Source organism: Vipera berus (genome assembly GCF_964194415.1).
Source record: "Vipera berus genome assembly, chromosome: 5".
Taxonomy (NCBI): domain Eukaryota; kingdom Metazoa; phylum Chordata; class Lepidosauria; order Squamata; family Viperidae; genus Vipera; species Vipera berus.
The window spans coordinates 57,311,187-57,333,344 of NC_138207.1; the positions used below are offsets into that span (position 1 = coordinate 57,311,187).

General features: G+C 42.1%; 1 protein-coding gene across 1 annotated transcript; it reads right to left on the reverse strand.

Moving 5' to 3' along the window:
* Positions 1-4,747: 4,747 nt before the first annotated feature.
* VAX1 (ventral anterior homeobox 1) lies at positions 4,748-11,962 on the reverse strand (the record flags this gene model as incomplete). The annotated part of the gene is made up of 3 exons (XM_081328316.1): positions 11,420-11,962; positions 9,283-9,470; positions 4,748-5,257 (listed from the first exon to the last, which is right to left on the reverse strand). The coding sequence occupies exons 1-3, from the start codon at positions 11,655-11,657 to the stop codon at positions 4,748-4,750; spliced, it is 936 nt and encodes a 311-aa protein (XP_081184442.1). The 5' UTR covers positions 11,658-11,962.
* Between the last annotated feature and the right edge of the window lie 10,196 nt (positions 11,963-22,158).

A 22,158-nucleotide genomic window follows, 5' to 3' on the forward strand; every position in this document is an offset into this window, starting at 1 on the left:
CTTTGCACTGTTTCATGATCTGGCCTACCTCAAAGGCTTGACATTTCATAACTGCCGATATCATTTTCTTTCTTCTGGTCTTTCAGTGGCTTTGATGTTGTCATTAATAATGTATCATTTGTACTTATTTAAGTAATCTCAAAAGATTTAAAAGATATTGTAAACTTTCCTGAACATATGAGAGGTTAATTTATATATCTTATGAACCAGTCAACTATATCCACATTACTGGTTTCAAAACAAATTATTTTATCCCTGATCTTTTTTTTTGGCCTCTTCTCTATCTCTGGTTAGAATCAGGATGTATATCTACCTATCTATCTATTGTCAGATCAGGAAAAGTGCTATCACCTTGGTTCTTGTAATAAGGATATTGCAGCCTTATACAAAATATTGACTAAAAACAAATCAAACCTATTAAAAGGAAATCTTTTTCTGAAGTGTAGGAATAACATCTTGAGAGCCATATGTTCTTTTTCACTTTCCTAGAAATTATTTTCATGTTTTCAGTTATTTTGATAATGTATAACTAGTGCTTTGTTTCCCCAGCTGCTCAAACTACACCTGCATGATTAAGCTCAAACATTATAAGAAACACTATTTTATATGAATGAACATAGCAGTCATCTTTATACATGAAAAGGTATTTTGCGTGGTTGATATCATAAAAAAAATATAGATCCAAAGTTATCTCCTTATTGATTAAGCAATTTGGGATTAGGCAATGTTGCCCTTACAACTAAAGGGTACTGTATTTAGACTATAAAAATCCAGATGAACACTACATGCAGCCAAAAGTGATTGTTGAGATTTTTGCAGTCCAGTTATGTTAGCCTTACAATCTCACATCTTATATGAAACTTCTCAGTTATTAGGGAAGGAACTGACATGATTAAACTCTTGAGTGGTTGAAGTTTTTTCCCCCCCCTAATGCAAACACAATCAGAAACACAGTCCCTGGTTAGCCTGACTGGAAGCAAGTAAGGTGATTCATGCTTTTACAAAAGAAGATATGATAGGAAGCAGCCTGATTACAGGGAAGTGCTTGATGTGGGGGAGGTTGCAGAAGTCATACATTAATTGGATCAACCTCATGGTAGAATTTATCTTTCTGTGTAATTATGCATTTGTATGTATGTGTTCATTTTCTTAAATTAACATGGGTGGCGAGAAAAAAAGCAAACAAAGTATTCCCCAAACAGCAATAATTCCTCATATTATGTAAAATTTCAGAATAACGAAATGTATAAACACAGGAAATCAATGATATTGCTGCAGCCAGATTTTCTTAATTGATTTATACAGCTTTAAAGCATTTCCAGTCTCACCTCTGGTCCCATTCACTTCCAAGAACTAGATTAGGATCACAGGGTATCAGACTTCCTTAGCAGAAGTCTTTATTTCATTCCTCGGTCCCCTTGTGTATAAGTATTGCTTTTGTCCAAGCCCATTTTCTCTTACACACTAATAAAAAGCTTACATACTGTAAGATTCCAGATCCATAAATGACCACGCAGTGAAATAGTGCACAAATATGGTCTTATATATTATATCCTTCTTAATGTTACTCTAAGCAAAAGTACAGTCCTTCAAATTTGAAGAAAGGAAAGGGAGGGAATTTTTACTTAAGTTTGAAGCAATGTTGTTATGTCAAAAAGCCATCTTAAGGCAATGGTTAAGATCACATGAAATGTACAATTAGTAAGGGAATATATTTATGAATTATAATAAAATGGTTTGGGTTGGTGTTTTGGAGGGAGATCTCTGAATGAGACCCCCCAAAGTGCTTATATGAAATTGATTCATACTTATTTTAAAAATCTTACAGACTTTTTTCTGCTGATAAAGTATGATTTACAGAGTTTGGTATAAAGTCAATTTTACAATGCAGTTGTCTGAGTATCTACTTAAAAGTAAGCTGTATTTATTTCAATGGGTTTTACTTCCAAGTAAATAAGTGAATAAATGCAATGAAAAATGAAGAGTGATTGAGATTGTGTAATGATTAATATTAGTCACTTTCACTCCTTCAGAAACTCCATTGAAATTAAATATTCCTTTTGAACTATCAAGACTTTTAATCCCAGGGACACAAAAGTAAGAATAGATCCACAAGATTTAGGGGGGAAAAATAGATGAGAATCAGACCGATTTTGGCAATTCTCTGACTTGCCTCCCTTCCCATCCCAGATTCTGTTAGATGGTTGATGTATGAACTAATAGGAAGCAGATTCTGTCATCCTTCTTTGGTGAAACTGTCTGACACTAAATGAGTTAAGTTACGCAGAATCAAATATACTGGCCAATATACACTAAGAATAATGTCTTGCTGTTATAAAGAGGTGCACAATTTCAATTGCAACTTTGAAAATGAGTAATTGAAAGTATCACAATCAACCTCCGCCTTACTATATATTTAGCTATTCAAGAGGCTATCTTGATGTATACCCTGCAGAGGCACATTTTCAGATACGGCATAGAGTTGACTGCTGAACATCAGAATTTATGGAGTTATATCTTTTGCCTTACACAAGTGGGTTGAAAGTGTTCCGGGGAGTTCTAAACAGAAGACGAAAATAGCAATCTGTCATCATATAGATATATTTCACTCTCACCACATAAATACAAAACAGTCAAATATCCAGAACATTCCAAATAAAAGTTAGTAGCAAGGGGCTCACCTTCACCCAGATTCATTCTTTTTTTTCTGCACTAGATGCCTAAAACTTCAGACGTAAATAATTTACAATAAAGTTATTGTGACAGTTTTCAAGTTATGCTCTCTTGTTCTTTCTGCTCTAAAGTAAACTCTATGTATACTACATCAGCCATTTCATATTTTTTTTGCTTTTTCTTTTTGGATTGAAAAGTTTGATGGCATGTATTTTGTACAGTGTAAACGCAAAGTATCAAGAGATTTCCAATCCTTCTGCCTCCAAAAAGAAAAGAAAACAGGTAAAAAATAGCTAGTTATTATATGATAGCTTGTTTTCATTTGCTGCTTCTGGAAAATTTATAAAAGCAGGGGGGCAAAAAAGCAGCAGCAGCCAGGAATAAATCTGTGGTTAATGGGGACAAATAAGGTACAATTATTACCGGTACATAAGAGCACAAAATTAATACAAAATCAAATGGGATACTACTGTACTTTTCATTTTGCATTAGGTTTGATTTAGGAATAAACATTACCAAAGAATCAAAGGGGGCAAAAATCGATGTTTCCACTTTACATTCAATGTTGAATATATTGTTTGGATTTAGGAGAGCCCTGAAATTGCAGGCACATCAGTAATTCTATAATGCTGCCTTGGGATTATTCTTTGTTTTGTAGACTAAATTCTGATCGTTTAAAAAAGCTTGTATGTAAGGGTTTTTTTAAAAGCTCTATTTTTGCATCCATATATTATTAATGAGGGATGTGCACACAGGTGATGCATGTATATTTCTGTCTGGTTTCCTTCCAGACTTTAACAAAGAAAAATAGGTTATTTTTGTTAAAAAAAGTAGGCTAGAGTCTGACATTAGATGCAAACGCTGTTAAGTCTGTAAGCCTAATGCAAAAAAACCTTATTATTTTTCTGAGTGGGGGACGGTGGAATTGGAAGATGACTGCAACATTCTTTAAACTGAACCAAGTTGGCATTTACTTAAAAGTGAGCTTTCATCGTAAGCATTCTTGGGTCAATTGTTTCAAAGCTAAGTCAGTTCCCAGCTGCGTTACCTGATAGGACGGTTGGCCTTACTCGGCTTACACCCACATTCACAACTTGGAAATGAGACTGGAATCCTACGCACACTTACCGGAAGTAAATCCCATTGAAGTGAAACTGCTGAATACCCGCAGCGCGCCTCCTTCCACTTAAAGTCAATGGGTTTCGTGCCCGAGAGCTCAGTCTGGCATCGGGGCAATACGGACGTCGGGGAGGAGGTGGCGCGCATCTCCAGGATGATGTGCAAAATAAGTTATCCCTTGCTAGGGAACCGTTGCCCTCGTTGAGAAAAGAGGGCCTTTCTTATATTTGTGCTTTACTACAACACTGAGCAACCAAACATCCGCCCGGCAGGCTGGAATAAGAGGATCCGTGGGGGCTACGTACGCACGGGCAGCCCCCCCCCCCGCTTCCCTGCACAAAATACACCAGCTCCAACCAACCCTTCAAGCCTCTTCCCGAATACCCGTTCCCCACCCGCCGCCCCCCCCCTTTCAAAGTCAAAGCTTCTTTCTCGCGTTGGCCGTCAACTTGAAGGAAAGGGCGTCCGCGTCCAGCAATTCAGACCCTTCTTCTCCTGCCCCCCCCCCCAACGCGTCTCCTCAGTTTTAGGCGCCCCAGCCCGCCCAGTTTCTAAAACACTCGCGGACGCGGCCTTCGACGCTTCTCCGTCTCTCCCCAGAGCGACCCCCGCCCTTCCCCCCTCCCCACTTTCAACAGCTCGCGGGCCGTTTGGCGGGTTCCCTCCGTCTGTTTAACTGCCAGCCGTGTGACTTCGGCGAGTTGCTTTTCCCGGCCGGCGTTTCTCGAGCGTTTTCAAGGCTCGGGCTCGCCGAAAGAAAGCGGGGAGGCTCCCGATTTAAAATGCGCGGGCGGGAGGGGGGAAGAGGGGAAAGAGAGCAGGAGCCGTGAGGAAAGAGCCTGCGGATGGGTGCAAAGTATACTGGACAAGAGGGGATATCTAACGCACGGAGACTCCATAAATAATCAACACAAACAGAGAGGATAAATATAAATACAGCGAAAGTCCCCGCGAGTCAGTCCAGCGCCTTTTTTTCCGCGCTTTCTTTACTGGCGGTCCGGGAGTAGGGCTCGAAGGCGGAGGAACTCAGATATCGGGCCGACAGTTCTTGCAAGTTCCCGGCCAGAGACCCGGCCATTGCTAACGGGTTGGAGGAGAGCCGGCTGGCCACCGAACCTAGCAGGGTAGGCACCGGGAGGCTGAAGAGGTTGTGCCCGCCGGGCGGAGAAGGATGAGCCGTGCCGGCGGCCGCGCTGCTAACGGCCGGATGGTGCGGGGAGCCTCCCGCGGGCCCTGATCCTGAGCCGCCGGTGCGGCTAGCGAGGCTGGGGGCTCGCAAGGCCGAGCCCAAGGCGCTGGTGGCGCAGGGTGGAAGCAGGCCGGGCGGGGACAGCAGGCGTCCTTGTTCGAGGAGTCGCAGGACACTGCAAGTAGCCGCGGTTTCGGACACCACCGACTTCATTTCCGAGTCCTTGCCTTGGTCTTTTTTCTGCTTTGTGCGTCGGTTCTGGAACCAGACTTTGACCTGCAAGGAACCGAGGGAAGAAGGGACAAAAATCAGCGTCATCTAGCGGGGCCTAGTAAAGGCCTTGGCCTTCTTAGGCCCGGAGCAAGAGAGGAAAGGCCGCCATTGTCCCTCCCATCGCAATTCTCGGCCTCTTTCCAGAGGCCTCCACAGGACCACAGCGACCGACTGGAGAGTTCCCGGGGGGGGACGGAGATTTCTCCGTGGGAGTCGAGCGGCTTGCGGCGGAAACCTCTGTGTGCGCGTGGGCAGCCGGCTGGGAGCGCGTGGATGTCAGGCAGCAAATGGAAGTCATTTTCCACAAAGATCGCGAAGCCAAGCTGCACTCTGGAAAGTGCTACCGGAGTGTCAGGGAACAGCAAAAACTTCAAAGGTTTCAACCTTCGGAGCCTTGAAGACACGCGTGTATTGTGGACTCGGCCTGTTTTGGGGCTTATTTAAGGAGCCGCATGAAGCGGCCAGAAAAGCTTCGGCATGGGCGTGCATGTGCTGAGGAGCGGGGAGGTGGCATCTCTAACAAAATAAGCTTTAAAAAAAGTTATGTGGAGGAAGCCGCCGCGCCTCGTTTTCCACACCTTCTAAGCCTCTATCCCCACAGCTAGGTGTTTTCAGAAGCAAGTTTAGGGGAGGGGGATGAAACCACAACGAATTAATTGAAATCAGGCAACACTCCTATGTCCTTGGAAAGGATGCCTCTAAACACTTAACTTCTTAGGTCCCTCACATGGTGTTTTGTCGTTTAGGCACTCCTAACTAAATATACCATTTTTTTATCCCAAGGACTCATCTGCGGGCAACAGCTTTTGGAAGATTTTGGCTAATTTAGGTTTTCCCAGAGTCATCCCTATCCAGTCAGGTACTTCAGCCATCCCAGCTATCCTTCGCTTAGATTCCTATGGCAGGCCCGGTTTAGGCTGTACAGCCTCTTTCTTTGCCTACCAACCCGGCTAAATCTGATAGGCAAAGAAATGCTAATTAGCTTGTCAGAGAGGTTCATTATAGTACATCTTTTCTAAGAAGTATAAAACTAATCCCATCCTTCCTTCGTGTTAACAGATGATTCAAGTAGAAATAATAAAGCCACACCTACATTTTATCATAGTTCTTCCTGTTCTCTGTGTAAAATGTACAACAAATTTCATTCTATTTCTTAAATTAATATATTTAAAAGCATCAAGTATAGATAATACTTTGGTAATCTGTTTCTCTTTTTGAGTCTGACCACCTATTTTAAATTTTGACTTAATGTTTTCAATTTTCTCAAAGCATTTTATTTAAATCATAAAATTAAACACTGCATTATATTATTATATTATATTATATTATATTATATTATATTATATTATATTATATTATATTATATTATATTATTATATTATATTATTATATTATATTATATTATATTTATTATATTATATTATAATATTATTATATTAATTATTATATTATATTATTATCTTCCCTGCCAACTCTTTATTTAGCAAAGTACAGCTTTCAGATGGTATTTTTTCCCTTGCAGGAAGGGAATAAATGTCTCTGCCTCAGTATGGTATGCACACAGACACCTGTGCCCACATGTATATAAACACACATATGCAGAAAATGGCCCCGCCTTTCATATTCCCCTCCCCAGCCTATTCTTCAGGTTGTACAACTGAATGAAAGAAAGAACTTGGCTTTCAAAATCAGAGCAGACCCATTTGGGGCTGATCTCATTGTCATTGTCGGCCCTACTGCCAGGCATTCTGTCCATTGCCTCCAACAGCTAATCTGGTATCAGGGAAAGAGCAACAAAGTCCTTGGTATTTAACACAGTTGTATTTTTCACTATAAAGAGGTACTTAGAAGAATTACTACCACAAATGGCAAAATTTGGGCTAAACTGAAGAATTTGAACCTTGATGGGAGTAAATGGGCATTTGCTGTTATGTCTGTGACAAATAATGTATGGGACTGCTCATTCAGGACAGAAAAAACAAGTGATAATGTGAGGAAAACAAAATCCATAATCCATAGAGGCAGTAACTTTATGAGACCAAAGGAAGTTCAGTGAAATCCTTGCTTAATATTTGATTTCAACAAATCTTCATCTAGCAAGTTTGGTTTAGGAATGGGAAGGGAATTTTGATTGTTTCTGGAAACATATCTGAACATTTTAACATGGATGAAAAAAATAGCCTTTTGCTATCCTTCTGACCCCTGCATTTATTTATATATTAAGCCGTTTTGTTTCTCTCTCTTTCCACACACACACACACACACACACACACACACACACACACACACACACACACACAAAATATATGGCAGAAAGGAGAAAGGAAAATACTTGGATACCCATTTAAAAGAGACATTTCCTTTAAATGGAGCTCAATTTCTGATGACTTCAGAAATTTCTGATGACCTCATTTCGTGTTGGGGGAGCAGTGCCAAGTTTTTTGCCATTATTATTTTCTGAGTATTTTCCCTATTTCCTGTCTAGCCAGCAACTCAGAATTCCATGGAGGAATTGCATCTAAGGTTAAATAGGCCCAATCCTGTTGATTTCCCAGTCCAAAGAAAATCACACAGATACTTCCACCTAAAAGTAAACTGTATCTTCTTAAAGCATGTCTACATATATCTGGTCAGAAAACAGTTCTATTCATTCTCGTAGGAGAACGTGTTCCTTATATATTAAATTATGCAAAAACACAAGCAGTTGCCTGCACTATCTCCTTGCTTTCTTTTTCTTTTTGTGTTTTTTATAAAAGGTAATAGTTGTTGGTCAAACTAGAGAAACAAAAAAAAATGGTAAGTCCAGCGAAGTTCTGCAAAGAGATCTATACTGCTGGGATTCTTTTCAGTATGCCAGTCAGAATACATTCTTATACCCTCTATTTATTTTAATTTTAACAGTATTAGAACAAACAGCCCTGTGTCCTATTGTAAACAGTGATACTTAGATATGCACACATTTAATAGAGAAACACCATTAAAGCCAACTTCTGAAGAAATAAGTATTCTTCAGAAATCAGTATTTTTAGAACCCCAAAATTGCTTAAATCCACAACAGCAACATCTCTTTAAGCGCTAACAATGTGTTGAGATACCAAATAAATTCAGTAGATTGTCACCTGGTGGAAGTCCAAGCAGCATGTTGTTTTTCAGGCTTTTAAGCTGTACCCCTAAATGCATTGAAGGAAAAGCCCTATTGACTATAGCAAAAGAAAAATAACATTTGGGTAAGAAATACTCTGTTTCTTCCATAAGCTATGAATTCTCTTAAGTGATAAGAATTTGTAAATTCTTATTTTATCTTTTTTTTGAAATTTTATTTTTTCCTGGGATTTGGTTTTACTTTGTTGAGAGGAGATCCTTGCAACTTCTGTAGTTTTTCCTCCATGTTTCTCTTCCAGAAGCCCTCACTATCTGAGCTATGAGTGTTTGTGGGAAGGGAGTTTCTTCAAAGATTCTTGTGTATAAGTACACAAGACTATTTCTGCAGTTCTCAAAAATTATCTTAGAGGCTAATTAATTTTTCAGATTAAATGCTTAAAGAGTTTATGAAATATTTGTGGGCTTAGAAGCAAGTTATATACTTGCAGTAACTCATTTCCCTGAGCCAATTTATTTCTTGGGTTCTTAACCTCTGGCGTTTAAGGAGGCAATTCACGCCCTATTGAAACAAACAGCTTCCATTCCTTCCAGATATTTAGATGCTGATCAAGTTGAAAAACTCTCTTTGAAAGGAGGAAACATGCAAAAGCATGAAAAGAGTGGGATTTTGCTGATGTGCCCTAAGTTTAGGCTTGGCCATCTTTGGGTGGTTAGCTGTAAAAAAACAAAAAAACTGGTCTTCAACACCAACCACACCCATGTAGGAAGCTACCCAAATGTTAGCTACAGTCCTCTAGGTCTGGCAGTAAGTGAAAACCTCCTCATCTCTAGGGAAGAAAAAACACTCCTGCTGAAGAGTAGTGCTGGAGCCATTGCCCCAGTTCCCAAACCGCCTTTTGCCACCGAGATGTTTGTATCTTTAGTACCTGAGTTTCTGAGAGATTGAGCTGCCTGGCCAGCTCCGTTCTTTCCCGTCCAACCACATATTGGCACCTCTGGAATTCCATCTCAAGCCTATAAAGTTGTTCGGCAGTGAAAGAAGTTCGAGTCCTCTTGGGGCGGTCGAGATCAAGCCCTTTTGGAAGAATTATCTCCCTGATGGAACCTTTGGCATCTGGCAAAAAGAGAAGGAGGCATGTTTAGATCCAGAAGGATGGGTGGCTCATGGATCCAGTTTTTAAGAACTGCCTGGAGAGGCCACTCTAGGCAGAGCAAGAAGCCTCTATTGGCAGGGACTGAAGGAGTCTCAAGAATTTCCTGCTAGCTAGCCTCTGCACCACGTTCTCAGATTGTGGCTTACAAAGCACACCATCCTCCATCCCAAGGGAAGAGCTCTAACACAAAGAACTCCAAAGGAACCTCGCAGGTTTCAAGACTGCCTAGGCACCACCAGAGGCCTATGCCCAGCAGTCTCTGCCTTGCACATTCACACCTGCTTGAGTGCCCTCGATTTCCCTACAGGGAAAGCATTCAAGTGAGCCATCTCAAGAGAGCTGTGATGTCCACCTTCTGCAGCCCCGCTCCCTCTTTGGAGCTGCCTGCTTTTCCATGTTGATGAACATCAAGTTGCCCTTCATGGCTGTCCATTTTCTGCTCTACCTTGATCTCGCCACAACATTGCAAATCTCACTAGCCTCTTGCTGGTGAAGTACAATCTGATCCAAATTACATACCAGGCTTTCCTTTATGGGTTTGCCCCGTAATTTTCCTTCCTAATCTGTGGGGAAGGAAGCCTAGACTGCTAAGATTTGATTTCTTCTTTCAACCGGGATGGTGGTGGTGTCCTGGATGAGTTACCAGGCCTGTTTTTCATTCATTCAAATGTGAGTAAAAAAAAAAATCCTTTTTAAACACACAAGCACACACTCAGATATGTAATTACAGAAATGAAAAACTGACTTGTTAGTTTTTTTAATTTTAATAGCAATGGAAAATTATTCCATTGCTGTTTATTTGGAGGAGGCGAAAAGATGATAATAATCAGGCTTAGAATAAAAACAAAAGAAATTCATATCAAGGAACTAAACAGTACCACAAACCATTTAAGGAAACGTGCTAAAATTGCACTAACTGAATAATAGCAGCAAAATTGCACTAACTAAATAATAGCAGCAAACATCTCCTCTACTACACCGCTTTCTGATAGGTTTTGGTATTGTAAAGGCACTACCAAAAAAGCTGCAACCGCCAAATATTTGAGCGGGAATGGGTTCAAGGGTAAGGAATGCTTGGAGGAAAGACTTGTCTTGGGTGGGGGGGGGGCGGGTCGCTATGTCCTCAGACGAGAAAGAATTTCCTGCTGCTGATGGAAATCAAAGAATGGGACAAAAGTGATAGACTGAAAATAAGAGAAGCGCCCAGTACATTTCTGAATAAGTCTCCAGAGGTTATTTTTTTATTCTTCCTCTCCTCTCTTCTTTTCTTTTTGCTTACCTTAAGCATTGGAGGTAAGTTTTCTTTCCCCTTTTTCTCTTTTTTTTTTGGAAGGCGGAGAGAAATTTCAAAAAAGCAAGTCTTTTGCAAAAAGCTTTGACTGAAAACTCCTATGGAGAAGTAAGTTCTACTGTACTGAATCCGATGGGTCTTACTCGATTGCAAGTAGTCAAAGAATTGCAGGCTGAATCTAATGGGATCAAAATAGGACTTAGCAACCTTTCCTGCCCTTAAAGCAAAAGTAAACTATACAAGAAACACCACTGAGGTAGATCTTAGCTTTCCCTTCCCTCAATGCGGAGAAAATCTGTATTTTGTATAACAATAACAATCTGTATAACATGCCGCCCCAGCTAAAATGTAAGGCTTGGGCATGGAGCCCTTCACAATCTTTGACAATCCAAATTGCAAAAATATTCCTAGACCGGAGAAACAGATCAAGAACGGGGGTGAAAGCGCTAAAAAGAATGAAGTGAAGCCATTGGGAAAGCACAGTAATTCATCTGATTTTGAAACGAGAAAAACAAAAAAAGAAAAAACGAAAGTAAAAACGAAAGCAAAGGAAGCAGGCGGGCGGGCGGGGAAAAAAGTCATTAATCAAAATTTCAGAACGTAAAGCCACGGTCCTACCTCGGACTAGTATTCTTCTGCAATAATCCGGGTCAGCGGAACTGGATTTATTTTTACTGCAGTCTTCCGAGACGCCCGAAGCCGAAAAAGTCCCTTGCGGTTCCTTCAAAAAAGAATTCGAAATATTTCCTTCGGAGCTTTTGCTTTCCTTGCCTTCTTTATGCCCGTTCTTGGAGAGCCGGTTGGTTTCGAGCTCTGAATTGCATCTAACGTCCATTTTGTCTGGTTTCCCAAACATGTAGTGCAATATGGTGTAGAGGTTTGTTTTGCTTTTTTTTTTAAGTGGGAGAGAGAGAGAGAGAGAGAGAGAGAGAGAGAGAGAGAGAGAGAGAGAGAGAGGAGGCGCGGGATGAGGGTGGAGGGGAGGAGGAAAAGAAGAGAAATCTGCTGAATATCGCCCGGCGTGTACGACCAGTTCGGTGAGTAAGAAGCGAATCCCTCGAAGGCGAGAGTCCGTTCGTCTGCTGGAGAGGCAGGAAATCGGCCGCTTCCTCAATCCCAGCGTCCTAGTGCGAGTGTCCAGCTTCCCCGCGCCCCAATGGTCAGGTACTCAACAGTGCAACTCTTAAAATGATTTAATGCCTCCCTTATTACACAGAGAGGGATGCAGTGGTTAGACACCCAGAGGGACGCGCCCTCGCTGTTTCAATTGATTACGGGTAATTTTGCAGCCTCCACATTTAGGTTACCTCATGAATACACTAAATTGTTTGGATAATATATCACTTCGTAATGGGTGGTTTGTATGCTTGTCCCCAATCAAGTCGAGTTTAGCCAGTGAATAAACTGAAATGATTGGCCTTGCTTTCAGGAAACACACAATCAGAAGGCTGAGATTTCCAGAAGGAGAAGAAGGAGAGCGAGAAGAAGGATCAATTGAAGGAGCGGGAGAGGGGGCGAGGGGAGAAAAGGGGAAGGGGGAAAAAACAAACAACTCTTGACAAGATTCAGCCAGAATTGTTTAGGGGCCATTAGCAGCCATTATTAACTTTCTCCAGTTTGGCGTTCACCTTTCCCGATTTCCGAATGCGTTCATCCCAGACACGCGTCGGACAGAAATACAAATCTATTTATAAATAGATCTGGAAAAGGCTCCGCCAGTGTACCAGATCTTCTCTGCAAACAGTCACCTCCCTAACGGGAAACCCGTTTGGGGGAGGGAAAGAGGCTCGTCTTGGTACGGATCCCAGATCCCAGAAATAAGAAACGGATTTATTTCCCCCTTGGAGATGGGGAGAAGAGGGCGGACGGGGTGTTACATTGGAGGGATCCCCTAAACGCTTCTCTCTACTGCCTACCAGCCATCTTACAACTCTTTTCTCTGGTTAATTCAATGCTGATATACATGTAGGTGCCCCCCCCCCGCTCCGCCTGCACGCCTTTCATAAAAATTGAACACATTTCCTTCCTCCCTCCCGCCTGTAAAAAAAAAGCCTGCTTTGTATCCAGATGGATCCAAGAGAGAGAAGGAGAGAGGAGGAGGAGGAGAGTGCGGGGCAGATCTCAACTGCGCGATCTACTAAAGGGGGCGGGGAGAACGAGAGCGAGCGAGCGAGAGAAAAGTTTCCCCCTGGCTATTTCATTGTCTCCGCTACAATATCTTTGAGAACCGCAACAGCCAGTAATCCAATAAGACCATTGATTAGACGACAATGATTCAATTCAAGCGCCTGGCTTTGTGCACAGAGCATGCTCCAGCCTTTCTTGTCACCTTGCAGGGCAGAAGCCCTCTTCACGCTGCTCTCCTCATTCAGGCCTTTATGGGAAATGTAGAGCGAAAGGAGTGAAAGATGGCAATTATCTAATTGGACTATTAACAAACAATTCTCCGAGTGTGGCTGTCTGGCATTGGTTCTTGGGCGGGGTGAAAGGCCGCCTGTTGCACTGGCCCCATTCACAAAAGAGTTGCAGGGGCCAGGCGAGGAGGAAGAAAGCGGGGGAACTTCTCACAGAAAATCCGAAGCGGCTTTAGGGAGACGTCCTTACACACACACACACCACACACACTTCTCAGACACCCCGCTTCTCATTTCTGAAGGTCGGGGGGACCCTGGAAGAGGGAGGCTGCTAACTTTCTTTAAGGAAAAAAATGACGCCGACGCCGCTGCCCACCCTAAGCCGTAGGCACTCCTAAGGGAAAAAGGAGGTAGTTTTACACCGAAGTTTACGCGGTAACTTCTGGGCACCCCTGCCACAAACGAATCCACACTCAGAACGAGACACCAGCTACATCTGAACAGCCGTATGCCAAGAAAGAGACTTTTTCAGTGGCTCACACCAACGGTAACCTTCCCTTCCTCTTAGTAGCCCATTGAATTGGAGAGCCACCTCTTACCCCCCCCCCCATGCCTCTCGTTGCAAGGGTCTGCCTTTGGAATCAGTTGGCCGTAAACACCTCTTGTCATTAAAATAATTTCCACTTTAATACACCTGAAGCACTAGATATCTACTTGGCAGATGCAAGCTACTTTCAGATTTCTGAGGGAAGGGGTCCTAAGTGGGGAACCTTTCTCCATAATAGCCTCCAACCTTGTCCCCAAGGATGAAATTGGATGCTGTCAGTTGCTTTTAGTATATTTGTATAATTCAGCATATATTTTTTGCATATAAAGCACTTGAATATATATAATCTCATATAAATACATAATATGCAGTTTTTCTGGGAAATGGAGAGAAATATGTAAATGGACTGAAAAGAGCTATGATATTTAATAGATTATCAGTAAGATTTAATGCCTGAATATTTGTACTAAAGGCAACACTTACCAGCACACTCTTCCTTGTGTCATGATGTGTGGAACTAAATTCACACACACACACTTGTAGATGGAAGCCTATTACATATCTTTTCTTCCAAGAGTTCAGGTTGATGTACATGGATCTCTTTCCATATATATTTTGACCTCACAATAATCTGATAAAATAGCTTAGGGCTTAGGCAGATAATGAAAAAGTGACCTAATGCCATTTAGCAAGCTTCATGGCTGAGTGGGGATTAGAATCTAGGTCTCTGAGTCTTTGTGCAATTTTCTAATGCAAACTTTCTCAGGTTGGTATCTTCCAGGTGTACTAGAATTACGGTTGTCATAATACATAGTTAGCATGGCCAACAAATTTCTGAATTGAAAATATGGGAACTGTAGTCCAATATAACTGCAGACCAACTGCACCCATTCCTGGATTGGCAGGCCCTACTTATAGTCAGACATGCTTTTGTCAACCTCCACCTTGGACCGCTGCAATGCACTCTGCATGCAGCTGTCTTTAAAGAGTATCTAGAAGCTTCAGCTGGTACAGAATACAGTGGCATGGGCAATTGTGTGCAGTCCTAGAGCAGTGCATGTTACACCTCTGACCCATGAGCTGTATCGGTTGCTAATTTGCTTCAGGTGATGGTTTTACCCTTTAAAGCCCTTCATGGCATGAGATCAGACAATCAGAGGGGCCAACCCTTCTTGGTAATCTCAACCCACCAGATCTCAAGGACAAGGTATTCTAGGGACCTACCCATCATCAGTGTGTCCCAGGAGACATGCCTTCTCTGGTGCGGCATCTACTTTATGGAACATTATTTCTTTGTCGTCCCCCCCAAAAAAAATTAGATTTGCCCATTCTCTTTAGTATTCCAAAAGACCATCAACCTGGTTATGTTGCTAAGGGGGACCATTTTTATTCTCTCTTTGCCTATGGTTAGTATAGTTGTTTTTATGATATTTATTATTGTGCTTTTCTAGATATCTATATGTTCTTTTTATATTAGCTGTTTTATCTAATGTTTATCTAATGTTTATCTAATCACCTTCTGTGAGATGGGCAGCTCTATAAATTTGATTAATAAATAAATAATTGGAAGTCAACAGATTGGGGTAGGCTATTCTAAATATTAAACCCTCAGGTTAGTTTTTGTGGCCTTCGCTGAAACTATCAGTCTTATAGAAAATCAAATACCACCGAACATTCCATGTGTCTGTAACTAGTTAGAAATTATAGTTTCATTTCCAGTCTTGGGCATCTGATACTGTATTGGATGGGGTAATATAGGAATATGTGTACCACTGCACCACAGTGTCTCTTCCTAACTTAGCTGATGTGACCTAGCTTAGATATCTTGTCCTTAGAAACTTCAGTTTGTGGTAAGGTTGCCTCAGGATTTCATGGTTGTCATGCAATGTGAACCTAATACAATCTGATCTCATGGACTGGCAGGACACATTAGATTTGATATCTGACTGACTAAAACAGGTAATCTGCTGATGGATGAGCTCTCTAAAACTGTTGTCATGGTCAGATCTCTTTCTTGTGCTTTTAAATGGGTGGCTGCTACAAATCTCTGCAGCAATGGAGGACTGGTTAAATGGTTTGATGTGGTTACCCAGTAGATCAAGATGACTTCCTGAATGTGTTTGGTGAGTTTTCCATCTCACCATTGATGCTGTTGAAACCCTGGCTGACCACTGACATACTAGTCCCTACAGTTTCCTTGGCAAGATTTTGGAAATGGTTTGCCAATCTAGAAACTGCAAGTGGTGTAAAATGCTTTGGCTAGGCGACAGTGAACGCATTTTGCATATATACTGAAAGGTCTGCATAGGCTGGAAATTGCTGTCCAGGAAAAAGATACATTCTGCTGATCTTTAAATCCCTCAGTGATTTAGGACCTGGCTATGTGAGGGATCACTTTCCTGGTGTGAATCTGCCTAATCACTGAGATCAACAGAAAAAGCACTCTGAAAGAGATCTTCACTGTTAGAAGCTCAGCTGTCTGAGATATAGAAGGTCTTCTCTTATATGACTCACTGGAAGTTGGGTTTGATCCCTACTGTCCCACATTTGGAAAAATGGTAATGACACATTTCTTTCAAGTCCATTTGAAGGTTCTTATTTTTTTCCAGATCATAAGTCAAATAGGATTAATGATCTGAACTGTACTGTTGATTCTAACTGGACCAGAGCTAATTTGGTCCCTAGATACGCTTCTAGCCACTTAGTGTCATGGATGTGTCAAGCTACAATCACTGGTGCAATAGCAATAAATAAATAAATACATTTTTAAAAAAAGCATTAAAAACTTGATGTATGAGCCTAGCTCTTTGTGGGCATAAGGAAAAATCGAAGAAAAATAAAAATGAAACTTTCTGTTAATAGTTGACTTATTATGTAGGATAAAGCACATTTCAATGAAATGCATGTATCCATTATTTGACTGCCACCTAACTTTAAATAAACTAGATGCTCCACATCAAATTATAAAAATAGTATTATCTCATGAAAGCATCCCAAAAGGTATAAAGGAGACATATATGCATAACATTGTTCTGCAACATTGCTCTGCAAAGTGTCTACAGTTACATTACAGTCAATGCACTTACCTGCTTATTAGAGTCTTGTCCGTCCTGGATGGTGAACTGCAGGTGGACACAGGCAGTGATTAATGCATCACTGCAGGAAAGGCTGTTTCTGGCACCATTTAAGGAGGACTTGGTCTATCCCCTCCTTAAGAAACCATCAATTGGCCCAACCTGTCTGGACAATTTTAGTCTAGTTTCCCACCTCACCTTCCTAAGGAATGTGGTGGAAAAATTAGTTGTGTTGCAGCTCCAGAGGATCCTTGATGAAATGTATTATCTGGACCCTTTTCAGCTGCATTTCAAGATGGGTCATGGAACAGAAATGGCATTGGTCATGCTTACAGCTGAACTCTGGCAAAAGTGGAATGGAAATAGTGCATCCTTGCTCTCCTTGACCTCTTAGAGGCGTTTGATACCACCAACCATGGTATCCTTTTGGGCCATGTGGGGTATGGGGCTGGATGGTGCACTGGATTGCACTGGATCGCTCCTTTTTCCAATGCTGGTCCCAATCAGTATTGATAGAGAATGAGAGGTCTAGCCCACAACCACTTCTTTGTGGGATGCTTCAGGGATTTGTGGGATGACTTAAAGGCGTGACTTAAAAACCTACCTATTCCAGCAAGCCGGCCTGGCCTGATAGATTTTGGGGTTTCATTGGTTTACTATTGCTTTTACTGTATACTCACCTTGCTCTGTACACTGCCCCGAGTCCTTCGGGAGAAGGGCGGTATATAAAAACAAACAAATAAATAAATAAATAAATAAATACCACATACTCTCTTTTAACATCAACATGAAAATGCTGGGCTAGATCATCCAATGCCATGGGATGAGATATCAACAGTATACATAGCTTTATATCACCATCCCGAGTGATCCAAGCAATGTTGTGGCTGTCTTCACAGTGCCTGGGACCTGTAAAGGTCTGGATGGGGGACAACAGGCTTTGTCTGGACCCTGGCAATATGGAATGACTGTAGGTTGCACTACCCCAGACAGACCCTACAACCTGGGAGTTCTCCTGGACTCGCTCAAAGACCAGGTGGCAATTGTAGCTAGGAGGGCCTTTGTACAACTTCATATTAGGCACAGTTGCACCCTTACTTGGATTGTGAAATTAATCTTCTTGTTCTACATGGGGCTACACCTGAAGAGTATTCAGAAGCTAGAGTTGGGGCAGAATGCAGTGGTGCACACAGTTCTGGGAGTCTAGGGTGGCACTTATAACATCTCTGTTGCCAGCTGCATTGGTGATCAGTTTGCTTCCAGGTTCAATTGTTGATAATTACCTTTAAAACCCTATATGTCATGGGTCCAGGGTATCTGAGGAGTCATTTCAGCCCAGTGGGATGAGCCTGGCCCACTAGCTCCAGTGGAAGAGGCCTGCTATGGACCCCATCTGCTAAGAAATTCTGGCGAGCAGGTTCAAGAAGAAGGGCCTTTTCCACTGTGGCCCTGACTCTGTGGAGTACTCTGCCACCAGAGGTGAGAACTGCTCCTACCCTATTGGCCTTCCAGAAAGGTATTAAAACTTGGTTTTGCAAGTTAGTTTAGAGCCCTGAGGGGGTGCTCACTCCTGGAGTTCATTGACAGGATAAGAAGGCAATCATTCCGGTGCCTCTTGGTTCTTGTTTTTTTGCATAGCTTTTAAAATTTTAACTGCTTTTCTATTTATTCTTTTATGATCTGTAAACTGCCCAGAGTTGCCTTATCGGGGAGATGGATAGCATATACATTTAATAAATAAATAAATTATGAGTTTTACCTCCCTGCGCTTATTAAAAATTGAAATATTCTAAAATTCAATCCTGGACACTACTCATTTGGGCAGAAGATTCTATAAAATCAAATATTATAATGTCATCAATAGTGCATTATATTTTTTACAGATAATGGATAAAATAAATTGATATGCCACAATATGACATGCATTTTAAAATAAAAAGGACATAAACTTTGGTAGGGGATTATAGTTTTGTGAGTGTCTTTATAAAATTATTCCATATTTAATTTTTCATAATTTTACTTTCCCCTTCTACAGCATAATAATAACAAAGAATGAAATTGTGTCCCTCAATTATGCCAAATTAAAATATTTTTAATTTGATTATAATGCTCTAGTATGATTGATTTAGTCCAAGACCTAGTTAAATCACCACTAGTTAAATCAGTAAATATCCTATGATTTAAGGACTAAAATACATAACTCATGTGAGTTTATATAACATATGAAAAGTTAATACTTTTCTTAATTATGTCTTTCTCTGTCTTATAGTTTATATCTGCATATTTCCAAACAAAATATTAGAAAACTTAAATTATTTTTACCCATTATTTTCACCTGAACGGTCACACAAACGTCTTGGGATTATTGTTGGTTATTATTGTTAGAGAGGAACGCAAAGCTGTATTCTAAGCTGTCAAGATTGATGACTCAGTTTAGTCAATTTTGGTTGTTCTAACATTTTATTGAATTAAGTAGGCAGCCTTACTATTTAAACTGCTCAATTATCTTTAATCTAATACATCTAAGATGAAATAGAATGCACCGCTTCAGAGTTTCATTTTATTATTATCTTGTTACTATTTATGTAGCATTAATATGGCACCAAGGCACAATGGTTTTCACAACATTTTGCAATAAAGAATAACAATTGATTCATGCTTTGGAGGCAGAGATTTCTTTAATCTTGGAGGAAAAAAATTGACATGAGTTGTATTTTCCTGACTCTTATGGATATGTATTAATCCAACTCTCTCTGCTTACAGAGCAACAACATTACAGGAAGAATGAATGTTCAGGGTTAAGGTATGGATGAAATGTGCTCCTTAACAGCCGGGGAGCGTGCGCGTGCGCAGGACTGCCCTGCCGGCTCCTGCCCGACGCCGGACGGCTCCGCCGATGCTGCCTCAAGAGGGAAGAGTGTGAGGCGCCTGCCATGGCTCCCCGAGGACTCCTTAGGAGCCGGGGAGCGCGCGTGTGCGCAGGACTGCCCTGCCGGCTCCCGCCAGATGCCAGCCTGCCCTGCTTCCTCCACAGTGAGAGGGGAGGGCATGCCTTCCCGGGCTCGCTGATTTTCCGGCATATAAGACGAAAAATCTTGAAAATCATCTCAAAAGTTGGGGGCGGGGTCGTCTTATACCACGGGTCGGCAACCCGCGGCTCCGGAGCCGCCTGCTGCTCTTTGAGCCGTCTCCTGCGGCTCCCAGCCGCCCGGTGCGCGCGCACCTCTTCGAATGGGCAGTGGTGCGCGTGCACCTCTTCAAATGGAGAGTGGCACTGCCCGTTTGGAGAGGTGCGCGCGCACCTCCCCAAACCTTTGAAGAGGTGCGCGCGCACCTCCGCGCAAACAGGCAGCGGCGCCGCTCTTTGGGAAAGCTGCTGTGGCACATTTGCAGGCTGCCGAAAGCGGCAGCTCTGCAAACGGGCCGCGGCAGCTTTCCCAACAAGTGGCGCCGCTGCCCATTACGAGAGGTGCACGCACACCTCTCCGAACGAGTGGTGCACGCGCACCTCCCCAAACCTTTGGAGAGATGCGTGCGCACCGCGCAAACGGGCAGCGGCGCCGCTCTTTGGGAAAGCTGTCACGGCACGTTTGCAGGCTGCCGAAGGCGTTAGCTCTGCAAACGGGCCGTCACCGTCGCGCAACCGGGAACCGGTTCCATCACACATAACAAAAATGGCACCACGCACGTCCGCGCATGCGCAAGAAAAACCCGTTTTGCACATGCGCAAAACATTTTTTGCACATGCGCGTGCATGGACGCACGCACGCGGCTCCCACTTTTTTTATGTGTGATGGAACCGGTTCCCAGTGGCTCTTTTCCTTTTTCAGGTTGCCGACCCCTGTCTTATACGCCCAGTCGTCTTATACACCGGAAAATACGGTACTTTGCTGTCTAAATGCAACAAAGAAACAGCAATACTCCCTAGTGTTGTGATTCAGGGTCAGCCTGTGCGTTCGGCAGTTGGGTCGGACGACTCAGAGGAGGAGGGGGGTGTTGAAGAACTTGCTGAGGGGGTTGGAGAGCTTGCTGATGAGAGCCCTCAGCCAGGCCCCTCCCACCTGGTCACGACGGAGACCCAGCTGTGTGAGCCTGACAGCGTGGATGAAGATGACCCACAGCTGGCCCTGTTCAAGGATGCCCGACGCAGGAGGCAGTCAATCAGGAGTAAACAGAGGAAGGCAATGGGGCACCTCGGAAGGAGGCAGAGAGAAGCCACGCCCTGAACTGTATAAAAGGGGAATGCGTGGGAGGGCTGGTTTGCTGAAGGCAACCACTTGAATAGCTCCTGTTTCATGGTTCGTGTCTTGTTTGCTTTTGTATCCATAAATTTGGTAGGCTTAGTTCCAGCCTCTTGCCTTCTTGTAAAAGGGGTTGTCCCTGCCTTTTCTGCAGGGCCGGTAGCAGGCTGGTACAGAACACCTAGTACAATTTATTATTGCACCAGGAATACAGAAGAAACATTTTTTCCTCAGTGCATTACAGAAAACCTCTTTTATGGAGGCATCTGCTATAAAACATGCAGCATTTTTTATAAAATGAAAACATCCTTCATAAACATTGCTTATTCATATTCAAATGTCAGCATATTATTTCATTAACACACAATTTGACAGAAACCTATATAACTGATCAACTAAAATTTGTTTAATCCAAGGAATCTAATTTGCTGTCACCTGCTATTAATCTACTTTAATTACCCATTAGATAGGTACCCAGAAAGAAACAGAGACTTTTTTATATAAACCACTTTACACTGTGGTTGGGGAAATCCCTTTGGAAAGTCATGGACAAGATAAAAGAGAGAGGGGGGGGAGGGGGAAATGGGGGGAGGGGCAGGGAGGGATAGGTAGGGGTGGGGGGAGGGGGGGATTGTTAAAGATAAAATGTACTCTAAAACTTTTCAATAAAAAAAAAGAAAGTCATGGACAAGATAAAAGAGCAATATTTCTTTTCAGTTGTTGCTCTCAGCAGTGTCAGCTTCCTGCCACATCTTAGATTTTCAATTTTGAACATATGTATTTTAATAGAAAAGTAGAATGAAAATATATCAAGAAGTATATATATATATATATATATATATATATATATATATATATATATATATATATATATATATATATATATATATATATATGTGTGTGTGTGTGTGTGTGTGTGTGTGTGTGTGTGTGTGTGTGTGTATATGTATATGTATATGTATATGTACATGCACATGTATATTTATTTTTTTATTTTAATTCCATTTATATCCCGCCCTTCTCTGAAGACTCAGGGCGGCTTACAAGCTTAGCAGTAGCCTTCATTCTATGTATATGCCTGCTTATTAGGGCTTTCACACACACCCCAAGCGGCATTATTACAAAGTCAGCTTATTGCCCC